Source organism: Salvia hispanica, chromosome 4 (genome assembly GCF_029641045.1).
Source record: "Salvia hispanica isolate PSC_SH4W2 chromosome 4, Shi_PSC_v1, whole genome shotgun sequence".
Classification (NCBI taxonomy): Eukaryota; Viridiplantae; Streptophyta; class Magnoliopsida; order Lamiales; family Lamiaceae; genus Salvia; species Salvia hispanica.
Window position 1 is genome coordinate 48,251,031 of NC_142695.1, and position 11,786 is coordinate 48,262,816.

The 11,786-nt window shown below is 34.1% G+C and overlaps 1 protein-coding gene and 1 pseudogene across 1 annotated transcript; both read right to left on the minus strand.

Annotated features, from left to right (window-relative positions):
• Nucleotides 1-445: 445 nt before the first annotated feature.
• Nucleotides 446-2,656, minus strand: LOC125197318 (bark storage protein A-like). The gene is made up of 5 exons (XM_048096053.2): nucleotides 2,446-2,656; nucleotides 2,278-2,345; nucleotides 1,731-1,886; nucleotides 886-1,122; nucleotides 446-805 (listed from the first exon to the last, which is right to left on the minus strand). The coding sequence occupies exons 1-5, from the start codon at nucleotides 2,654-2,656 to the stop codon at nucleotides 446-448; spliced, it is 1,032 nt and encodes a 343-aa protein (XP_047952010.2).
• Nucleotides 2,657-8,504: 5,848 nt separating this feature from the next.
• LOC125195279 (bark storage protein A-like) lies at nucleotides 8,505-11,786 on the minus strand (annotated as a pseudogene).

An 11,786-nucleotide genomic window follows, 5' to 3' on the forward strand; every position in this document is an offset into this window, starting at 1 on the left:
CTTGTTAAATTAATATAGTATTACGAGAGAAATAGTAGACATTTTTTTTTAGTTTTAACAACATTTTCGAATGCAACTTTATTTGAAAGTCACTATCACTGACCAGTGACAATTACCGATTTATTGGGCCCAATTGTGAAATTCGTTATTTTATGGAGTAATACTCAACAAAAAATAACACTCCGTATAACATTGAATGTGTATGTATCTATCAACCTCGTAGTAATTTATTACTAATTGTTAAAATTGAAATAAAATACTAACTTTAATTAATTGAGAAACTAAACTAAAGTAAGACACAAGACATTTAACTCGATTTATTGAAAACTCTTAAATAGGTACAAGAGGGCTAAACAGAAACACGAAGACACGTCGAGAAACGACTTTTTCTTTATTAAATGAGACAAAAAGTGGAAATAAAAAAAGCAAGCCAACATAGCCTAGCTCACTCATACTCGACCAAGCTTTGGCTCAATATATTGATGAATTGAACGACCACCTCCACTGAATTGGTGGCGGCGAGCGGGGTGAACGTGTCGGCCTCGTTGGACTCTTCCGTGCCGCCTCCAGCGAGGTCGGAAAGCGCCCGGAAAGTAATAAAAGGGACCCTCTGCTGGTGGCAGATCAACGCCACAGCGGCACTCTCCATCTCAACGGGACTCACCTCAAATTTGTCGTATATGAAACTTCTATAAGCTGCATTGTCCACGTAGATGCTGGCGCTTGTACCTCGCGCTACTCGGGTGATTTTCGGAGGGTAAGTTAGGCATAATGTTGCATTTAGACACTTCTCTAATGTCACCTCCTGCAAATTAAACATTTTTGTTTTTTAATAAATTGATTGATGTAGTAGAATTAATTAATTATTTTGTGTTGTGAAAGGACCTCTAATTTTTTGGCGAGATTGAAATAATGAGGATCTACAGGGACCCAAAAAATGTGTTGTCTTTCCTCAGGGGTGCCATCGATGGGGAAAACTTCCTCAGGTTGATACCACACATTGTTCAAGAAATTATCAGTGGGCTTTGTGGAGTAATTTGCAAATTTGATGTAACCAATATCTCTTGTGTAGTCACCACCAGCTTCAAGTGCTAGGGGATTTTCTGGTCCATCTCCATACCTCTGCAAATGTTACACAATCAATACTTCAATACCATATATAAGGTGTCATGTTTCGTTTCATCAAAACCATACTATACTTTATATTAGTATACTTATATAATTACAAGAAGTATTATGCATGACCTTTTAGAAAGAGGGACTATTTATGAAAAACAACAAGTAATAGGGTCAAACACTACTCCCTCGTGTCCTCATTAATTGTCATATTTTGACATTTTTATCTAGTCCCAGTTATTGTTATACTACCTCCATTCATAAAAAATGGACAATGTTGTAAATAACACGAATTTTAATGCACAATCGGTAAAGTAAAAGAGATGGGAAATATATGATGAAAATTTTGTTAATGGATTGTGGGGTTCATATGTTAAAATAATGTGTGGTTAATATGTTGTTTAAAACTTTTCATATTTAAAATTATTGGATTAGTCTAATTTTGATGGATGATCCAAAATGTTAAAACTGGTCTACTTTTTTGTGAACGAACAATAATACTTAGATATTTTTTACTAGTATTTCACTAACTCATTCAATTCATAATTATTAATGGTAGTATAAAACCAAAACTCTATATACTAGTACTAGAAGTTACAGGGAGTAGTTAGTACCTGCCAATTCCAGAGAGCTGAGTGAGACCAATACTGAGGAATGGCAACATCTCCAATGTGAAGAGATGGATCTGCATTTCCTGCTATTCCATAATGTATAACTCCTTTCAGATTGAACAATGTCACCAGAAGTTGTGTCGTGATGCCTGCATTTACCTTATTACATACACAAATATTAATATCAACCAGTTAGGGTTTTAATTAATAATTATGTTAATTGTACATACATATCAAGGTATCATCATAGACACATGACACGTATATATTCAGTATATGTGTGTGTTTTTTTCATCTTGTAATTAATTTGAAACGCCAATGTAAAACAAGCTTGCCATTTTTGTTAATTATACCTATATTATCAAAAGTTGTTAGGTTATAGTTAAAGTACATATATAGGTGAAGTGGAAATTTATTGCAATAATTAAACAGTAGCCCAACATCTTTTCACCTAGCTTCCCGGAAGTACCATATACGTTGGTTTCAAGTTTCAACTAACTTATAGTAATAACACAAAAATTAGAAGATAGGAATATATTGATTTATATACCATAGCCAATCCAGTCATAACCAAAATGGCCTTTTGTCCAGCAACAGTTCCAAATCTAAATAGTCTTCCTGTCAAAAATCACAACATTATATTACTATACTAGTATTATGTATCAATAAAATTAATCAACAACTACCATCTCTCTTTCTCTCATATATATATATATACCTGAGACGTCGATTGTGAGATTAGAGGGTTTATAGCTAGGATGTTGAAGAAGAGGGTTTAGCTCAAATTGATTTGGAACCACCAATCCCAAATAAGGTCCATCTCTATTAGCCTTATCAATTTGTCTGAGTGTTTTTGTAGGGATTGCAGCTTCGCTTATTACTACCAACAAACTCAAGCCAACTAACAACAAAACCCTGAAATCATCCATCTTTATTCGAGAGAGAGAGAGAGAGTTGGAGAGAGAAGGAGAGGAAGCAGGCTTTATAGAGAATGGTTTTCAACTACCACCAAAAATGATGATGATAATCGAAAGGGCAAGAATATGCCATGATTCACGTGGTGAAGAATTGTGATAGTACTAGCTAACAGATAAAATAAACAAGAAGAAGAAGAAGATTGATTGATGATTTCGTTGCCATATTATTTATCTCTCTCTCTTTTTAATGTTCTTATCAACGTATGTGTGATAGGCATGCAAACTGCTCTAAACACGAGTAACAAGGGTAATCAGTATCATACATAATGGTGTTTTTTCTTTTAAATACATTATCATCAGTTATTAAGCTATTTAATTTAAAGATTCAACTAATCCTAATTTTATACGTGTCAATCTATTATTATTAAGTTTATTACTCCTAATAGATAAGAATATAAATGTCATTTTCCACAATTTCCAGTCACAGAGAATCCAAAATTTCACCCAATATATTCAGTTACCTTAAGTACTCACTCTTTTCATAGTTAGTAGTATTACAGTTTTCACTTTTAAATTCTCTCATTATAGAATTATACTTTTTTCATTACATTATTCAAATTCTCTCATTATAAAATTGTTAGATTTTGCCGTTATATTTGCTTATTTTAATTTTATAGTTCATTCTTCCATGTTTAAGAGTCTCCTTTTTTCAGTACTGAGTTTACGTAAATGTAATTTGAAAAAATCAGTCGATTATGAATCACATTTTTAGATACTAGTATTAATTTTATAACAAATAAAATATAAAGAGGTATAGTTAAATATAAAGTCTACTTACTAGTACTACAGAGTACTCTCATTGGCAGCTGAATTGAAATGACAAAAAATGACTCTTAAGCTGGACGAAGGGAGTATATGACGGTTCTCAACTTTAAATTGGTAAAGCAAATGTGAAGGTCCTCATACTATATTTTATTTCATTAGGTCGTTCTACACATTTTTTTTGTTTCGTAGGTTCTTTTACAATTTTTTGTTTGGTTAGATCTTTGTACTATAATGAATATAAGAGGTTCTTTGATTGAATATTTCTTTAGACTTCATAATTTAATTAATTTCTACTATGTTATTTAATTTTTTTCCTCTTATTTATTTTGAAAATTAATTTAGTTGCAATATTCGCTAAAGAATTATTGAAATAATCATACATTGATAACGAGCACTATCAATAATTTGTTATTTTCTCACTAATTCTTTTGAGTCGATATTGCAACTGAATTAATTATAAAATATATGAGAAAAAAATTAATAAATAAATTTAATTAACATAAAAAAGTTGATTAAATTTTGAAGTCCATTGGAAAAAAAACCAACCAAATTAAAAATAAAAGTATAAAATCCTCTTAAATCAAAATGCATTTGTATAAGGAGTTAATGAAACAAAAAAATTGAAAAATAATCTAATGAAACAAAAAAAACATTGGTATAAGGGACCTAATGAACCAAATATTTGTAGAACAACCTAATGGAACAAAATGTATTAATACAAGAACCTTTAGATGTATTTTGCCTTTTAATTCTCTTATAACATTGTATTATAGTTTTCTCATTACATTATTCGATTTATAAGAAGTTTTTTCGTCTAAATTATCGAATCTGCCATAAATTTGTTGAACCGATTATATATAATTACAATTTTACCATTTTAATGAGAATTTTATGTAGCTCAAATTAATGATATGAGTTTTCATCAATCTCACCCAATTATATGTTGACACAATGAATAATATGAGCCTAGCTATTTATACACTAGAGATCTAGTTGCATTATAGTGCACTGATATATGCATATTTGTAAAAAATAATCTCTCGAATGAAAACTAAGAATTATTAATATTTATTTGATTTGACAGTATAATGACTAAACATGTGATCATGTGACATTAATCTTATCCATATTAAAATAAAGTATCAATGTGATCTTAAAAAATGGAATTTGCACATTTTCAGTCGAAAAACATCGTCATATGCATGTCTCTGAAAAAATATCATATATATGATGAAGGCTTTTTTTGTTTTTATTTTTTTGCCATTAACATACTATAAATAACTTTTTTGACTTCAGAACTTGTCTGTCTGTCAATATAGTATTTTTTTTGCTGTTTTTATTTCTTTCTAATAAATCTAAAATATATTTTCTCAAAAATTTTCTTGTTAAAAATATATTGTAACATGCCTAATAGGTGTACACATAGTGCACCACTGGAGGTAGGAAACAAACCATAGAAGCATGCAGTTGCCACTTATCAAAATATTCTTGGTAAAATTAAAACATAGGGGCATCCACAGTGGGACGCCCTAAGCGATGCCCTATGCACCGTCACGTCAGCATTTTATCCTCCTCCCATTCTACCTGCAGTGGGGCGGACTATAGCCCGCCCTAAGCGACGTCCTAAGCATTTTAGATCTATTATTTGAATATTTAAATACTTCAAAATTTGGAAAAACAACTTCATTTCATTAAAATTCAAACATTACAATACGAAATTAAAAAACTACAATTTCTCTACGGCGGCGGTTGCGGTTCCAAACTTCTTCAATCATGTCGGTCATGAGCTGAGTATGGTCTTGTTGGTTGCGCATTGAGGTCTGTCGCTGTAGAACCGCACCGAAGCCCATCGGTAATCCTCGAGTGACAGGCGAGATCGTCGTGCTGGAGCTAGATCCGGCTTCATCATCCACGTGACATGTCCACGTTCTTGTTCGACTATCATATTATGCATGATGATGCACGCATACATGACGTCGGCGATGACTTCCTTGTACCAGAAACGCGCTGGACCTTTCACGATTGCCCACCGCAATTGGAGCACCCCAAAAGCCCGCTCTACATCCTCTCCTCTCACCAATTGGGCAGCTGATCGTCTTTAAAGAAACAGGCCACCTTGGGTATATGCCATCGGCCAAGTGGTACCCCATATGATGTGAGCGGTCGTTGGCAGTGAACTGGATGGCCGGACCGCGACCCCTGCACTGATCAGCGAATAGGGTGGACGAGTTGAGGACGTTGATGTCGTTGTTCGACCCGGCTACACCAAAGTAGGCATGCCAGATCCAGAGGCGGTGGTCAGCGACGGCTTCTAGGATCATCGTCGGCCGTCGGGTGGCTGCCCTTGTAGCCGCTAGTAAATTAGCCTCTCCACGCCGTCGGGCAGTTCTTCCACTGCCAGTGCATACAGTCGATGCTCCCTAGCATCCCAGGGAAGTCGTGCACCGTCTCGTGCATCCGCATCAGGCTCTGGCAATCATCAGCAGTCGGGCGTCGCAAATATGTGTCGCCAAAAGCCTCCACAACTAACTTACAAAATTTCTTGAGACATTCGCGGCCAGTTGTATCCCCGACATGAAGGTATTCGTTGAACATATTCGTTGTTGTGTCGTAGGCCAACTGGCGGATCGCAACCGTGCACTTCTGCAACGGCGTAAGTCTGGGTCTGCCGATCCCGTCTTCCCGATACTAGCGGATCGCAACCGTGCACTTCTGCAACGCCGTAAGTCCGGGTCTGTCGATCCCGCACTTCTGCAAAATAATCTGTGAACAGACGTTCGTGCGCTACGTCGTGCTCGCGGGGACATACGTCCGACGTCGTATCGGGCGAGGGACCCGCGCCACCGCCGCTGCCGCCGCCTGCTCTCGCTGCATTTGTGCCAAACATTTCGCCTTGGCTTCATTAACGGCATCGAACAAGGCTCGAGTCAAGGCCCGTCTGCAGCCATCCAATGTACTCAAATCGTAGTCGTCGGGATTCATTTTTGAGACGATGAGAGAGAATAATTGAAGAGAGATTGGAGAGATGTGAAATTGGAGTGTGTGAAATGGTAGAGAATTATAGTGTTTAAATAAGAGAAAATTTTGGAGCATCGTCCGACCCATCGTCCGCGTCGTCCAGAGTGGTGGACGATGCGACAGACGAAGGGGTATCTTTCGCGCATCGTCCGCGGACGATGGTTAACCCATCGTCCGCGATGCTGCAGTGGCGAATGATGCGACGGACGATGCATCGTCCGTCGCATCGTCCGCACCATTGCGGATGTCCTAAAAATCTGGTTATGATGACTCCTATTATGAACCTATAAATCTCATTACATGATAGTATAATACACTACAAAATACTTATATTTTAAGAACACAAAAACAGAGATACACAATTATTTTGGTTGGAAAATTTTAAAAAATAACAACAATTTAGATGCAAAAGAAACCATCCCTAAATTAAAGACAGATGAATTAAATCTTTTATTTTTTTTAGGACACTTCCATTTGCGTCCTTTAATTTTAATTGGAACAACAACAATAAAGACGATTTTGAAACTTAAATGTTTTTAATATGTTACAAACACAAATCAGCGTCTTTATATATATGCATTAAAAAATATCCTTAATGATTTTTTTTTATTGTAGTTTTTATTGCAGTGATACTAAGTATATGTTCTTGATTCATTAAATACATACCATAGTTACAGCTAGCTAGTTCACAAAAAATCTCCCTCAAAAAATCTACCACGTGTCAAATCAAGATTGCCTCATTTCCAAAATTTAATATTTTTTGCTTCCACCAACGATTCATCCACCACCAAAATTCAATTGCAATTTACTAGTAAAAAAATTACGATATCCTATTTTTAACCGCCCTAAATTAGGCTTTGGGAAAAACACGAATAAAATAGTTATCCTATTTCCGGGCGTTGGGCCTATATATGGGCTTAAATGGTTAATGGATCATATTAGAAACCCACAACAACACCACACATCTTTTTCCATTTGTGTTCGAAAAAAGTTCAAAAGGTTAAAAAGGAATTTATACGAGATTATATACTATTCCCTCCGTTCCCAAAAAGCTAGTGTGAACAATGGATTTGGCATAAATTTTAATAAATAAAGAAAAAAGTAAGAGAAAAAGAGAAAGGATAATGGAAATAATGTTAGTGGAGAGTGGGGTCTATATTATTGTAATGATATAAGTTGTAAATGATATGTAGAGATAAGACGTTGTTTGAATTTTTCAAAATTAGAAAGTTCATATTTTTCAAGGACGGATGAAAAAAGAAATTGTTCATACTCTTTGAGTACGGAGGACGTACTACGGTATCGTTCGATTTTCATAGCTCATTATCATAGAATTATCCATTTAGTATTAAATTGTGAGATTTAATCCCATTAATAAAAAATAATACTCATGAAATATAATCTTATAAAACGAACATATCATAAGTTTAGAGATTCACAAATTTTATTTTTTTAGAGAGTACAAAGTTCAAATGAGATAGTTTATGGACTAATTAAATATGCAATCCACTCATATAAGTATAACTGGTTGGTGCATGTGAAATATTTGAAGTCGGATTACTCACCCATTTATTTAAATACTTCAAGATAATCTTTTATAACTAGTTAAATTATAACTTATATAAAATTGGTAAAGTAAGAAAGAGATAAAAACAAAAGTGTATTAGTGGAAACACGTACACACATATTGCACGCACACAACGCACACTATATATGTGCACACAACAAACACAAACACAAACACAAACACAAACGCAACATTACACATGCAACACATGCCAAAGTTTTAAAGTTTGATTGAAAGTTACTCACTGACCTGTGACAGTCACCAATTTATTGGGTCCAATTATTGATTCGTTACGAAAAACTTAAGTTCGAAAAACTATTGACTAGTCCTAATAATTAGAAAAATCGAAATGAAATGATAAACTTTAATCAAGAAACACAATCACATTAACACACAAGACAATTAAACAGTACAAGAGTGTGAAAGTATTGCACTAAGGCAACACGAGATACGACTTTTTCTTTATTGGAAATTCAAAAAAAGCAAGCTAATTAACATTAGCTCACACCAAGCTTTGGCTGAATATCTTGATGAACTGAACGACCACCTCCACCGCATTGGTGGAGGCGAGCGGAGTGAACATGTCGGCCTCGTTGGACTCTTCCGTGCCGCCTCCAGCAAGGTCGGAAATCGCCCGAAAAGTAATAAAAGGGATCCTCTGCTGGTGGCAGACCAACGCCACGGCGGCGCTCTCCATCTCAACCGGACTCGCCTCAAATCTGTCGTATATGAAGCCTCTATATGCTGCATTGTCCACGTAGACGCTGGCGCTTGTACCTCGCGCTACTCCTGCAAATTAGACACTTCTCTAATGTCACCTCCTGCAAATTATATCATCATACACTAACATTTTTGTTTTTTAATAAATTGATTGATTAATTATTTTGTGGTGTGAAAGGACCTCTAATTTTTTGGCGAGATTGAAATAATGCGGATCTACAGGGACCCAAAAAATGTGTTGTCTTTCCTCAGGGGTGCCATCGATGGGGAAAACTTCCTCAGGTTGATACCACACATTGTTCAAGAAATTATCAGTGGGCGTTGTGGAGTAATTTGCAAATTTGATGTAACCAATATCTCTTGTGTAGTCACCACTAGCTTCAAGTGATAGGGGATTTTCTGGTCCATCTCCGTACCTCTGCAAATGTTGTTACACAATCAATAAAAATTTAAGAAATGGAGAAAAAAATGGATAATTTAAGAAAGAGAAAGAGAAAAATATAGCGAAATTAGTGCCTATGAATTTTGGGGGTCTATTTCCTAAAATTAAAATTTTCTATTTTTATGAAACAGAAATATATACTAATTGATATGGTCAAATAATAAAGTGATATGGTCAAATAATACTCCATCACCTCCTTATTAATCGTCGTATTATTTCACATTTTTGTCCGGTCCCATTAATTGTCATATTTTACTTTTGATAGTTTTGCCAAGTAATTATCATATTTCATTAACTCATAATTGTTATTATTATTATTATTATTATTATAAAATTAAATAGTATATAAAGGTATGATTCATATTTTATTAATTTTTTTTTAATTTTTTTAATAAAATCAAACAAATTCTTAAAATTTGCGCTAGTCAAAATATGAGACAAGCAATGGAGATAAAAGGAGTATTTGTATAAAAATATGTCTCCATCTTTATATTGAGAGCTACAATTAAAATACCCTTTTATAGTATCTTGTGACCATCAATTACCAACTGTCTCCGTCACGAAATATACTAATATTTTTTTTTATGTTGGGTCGTTTACCAAAATTAATCTATGTTTGTTTATAATGAATGATGCGCGTCTCATTTTCTATTAACAACACTTCAACCATTTTTTATATATCTATTATCTTATTTTACCAACATATATTTAAACTCGCGACGTCCACAACCAAGACTAATTTTTCTGGACGAAGGTAGTACCAGTCAAATTCTTATAATTTTTTAAAAGAATAATACTCAGAGAATAAAATAGAGAATTGTTTCTATAGTTAGTATTCCCGTTAGTACCTGCCAATTCCAGAGACCTGAATGAGACCAATAACGAGGAATGGCAACATCTCCAATGTGTAGAGATGGATCTGCATTTCCAGCTATTCCATGATGTATAACTCCTTTCAGGTTGAACAATGTCACTAGAAGTTGTGTTGTGATGCCTGAATTTATCTAATTACATGCACAAATATTAAGACCCTAATATTAATATCAACTAGCTAGGGTTTTAATTAATTATTTTATTGTACAAGCATAAAAACGTGGTATCATCATATGTGGATCTAGTGATTAATTTGAAATGCCAATGTAAAATAAAACAAGTTTGCTGATTTGTTAATTATACCTAAATTGTCAAAAGTTGCTTGGATAATATAGTTGAGGTACATATATAGGTGGAGTGAAAACTTATGGCAATAAATAATAGTCCAACATGAAACCCCGCCAATTTGAAGATTATCTATTTAGACTCATTACATAGGGAGTCATGTAGTACTTCCTCTCTCCCAATTAAGTTGAGACATAGTAATTTTTTAGCACAGAGATTAAGAAATTGTATTGAAAATAGTTGGAGATATAATTTTTGAGCACAGAAATTAAGAAATTGTATTGAAAAGTAGGAGGGAAAAATAAAGCAGGAAAGATAATGAGAGAGTAAGGTAGATAATGAAATAAAGTAAGAGCGATTAGTTGTTTTATTTTTTGTCAAAAAGGAAAATGACTCAACTTAGCTGGAACATCCTAAAAAAGAAGCTACTCAACTTAGTTGCAACGGAGGGAGTAGTACTTCAAGTTGGTTTGTAGATTGGCTAAAAACCTTCAACTCTTAGTTCGAATCCTACTAGTGCAATATTTTGTTATTTCTGTTTTGTCTTGTGGATTTTCTTTGTATTTCTCATTTTTCTTGTTCGAACTGCGTTCGCCACTGCTGGTAATACTAGTACTCCCTCCATCTCATTAAGTGTGACATATTTATTCCAGACACAAGTTTTTAGGTAGCGGTGTTTAGTGGTTAAATAAAAAGATAATAAAGTAGAAATTTAAAAAAAAAGCAGGAGAGAAGATATAGTATAAAGTAAGAGAAAGATAGAGTATTGTTTTTTTGCAATAAAAGGAAATACTTTTTTTATAATAAGACGACCTAAAAAGGAATATACCTTACTAGTTAGACGGAGAGAATACCAGATAAGATGGTTTTAACATTATATTAATAGTTTAGTATATTTGAAAATTATAGGAAAAATCCATGAAAATAAAGAAGAAGTGTGCATATGTATATTTATATACCATAGCCAATCCAGTCATAACCAGAATGGCCTTTTCTCCAGCAACAGTTCCAAACCTGAATCTATTTCCTGTAAAAAATCATACGCTTAGTACTCATTTCATCCTCAAAAAATTGATTAATTTTTACCATTTTAAGCCGTCCTTCAAAATTAAATAAAGTCTAAATATAAAAAGGTTTTACGTAATTATATATCATTAATAATATGGAATCCACAATCCACTAACACTACTTTCACACTTACCTGAGACGTCGATTGTGAGATTAGAGGGTTTATAGCTAGGATGTTGAAGAAGAGGGTTTAGCTCAAATTGATTTGGAATCACCAATCCCAAATAAGGCCCATCTCTATTAGCCTTATTAATTTGTCTGAGTGTTTTTGTAGGAATTGCAGCTTCGCTTATTACCAGCAACAAATTCAAACCAACTAACAACAAAACCCTAAAAACACCCAT

Bases quoted from the DNA above. Each gene is read 5' to 3' on its own strand.
- LOC125197318 (XM_048096053.2), bottom strand. From the start codon at position 2,656: ATGGATGATTTCAGGGTTTTGTTGTTAGTTGGCTTGAGTTTGTTGGTA. The intron at 2,346-2,445 runs GTATATATATAT...GATTTTTGACAG, and splicing joins TCTCACAATCGACGTCTCAG to GAAGACTATTTAGATTTGGA. The intron at 1,123-1,730 runs GTACTAACTACT...TAACATTTGCAG, and splicing joins CAGCTCTCTGGAATTGGCAG to AGGTATGGAGATGGACCAGA.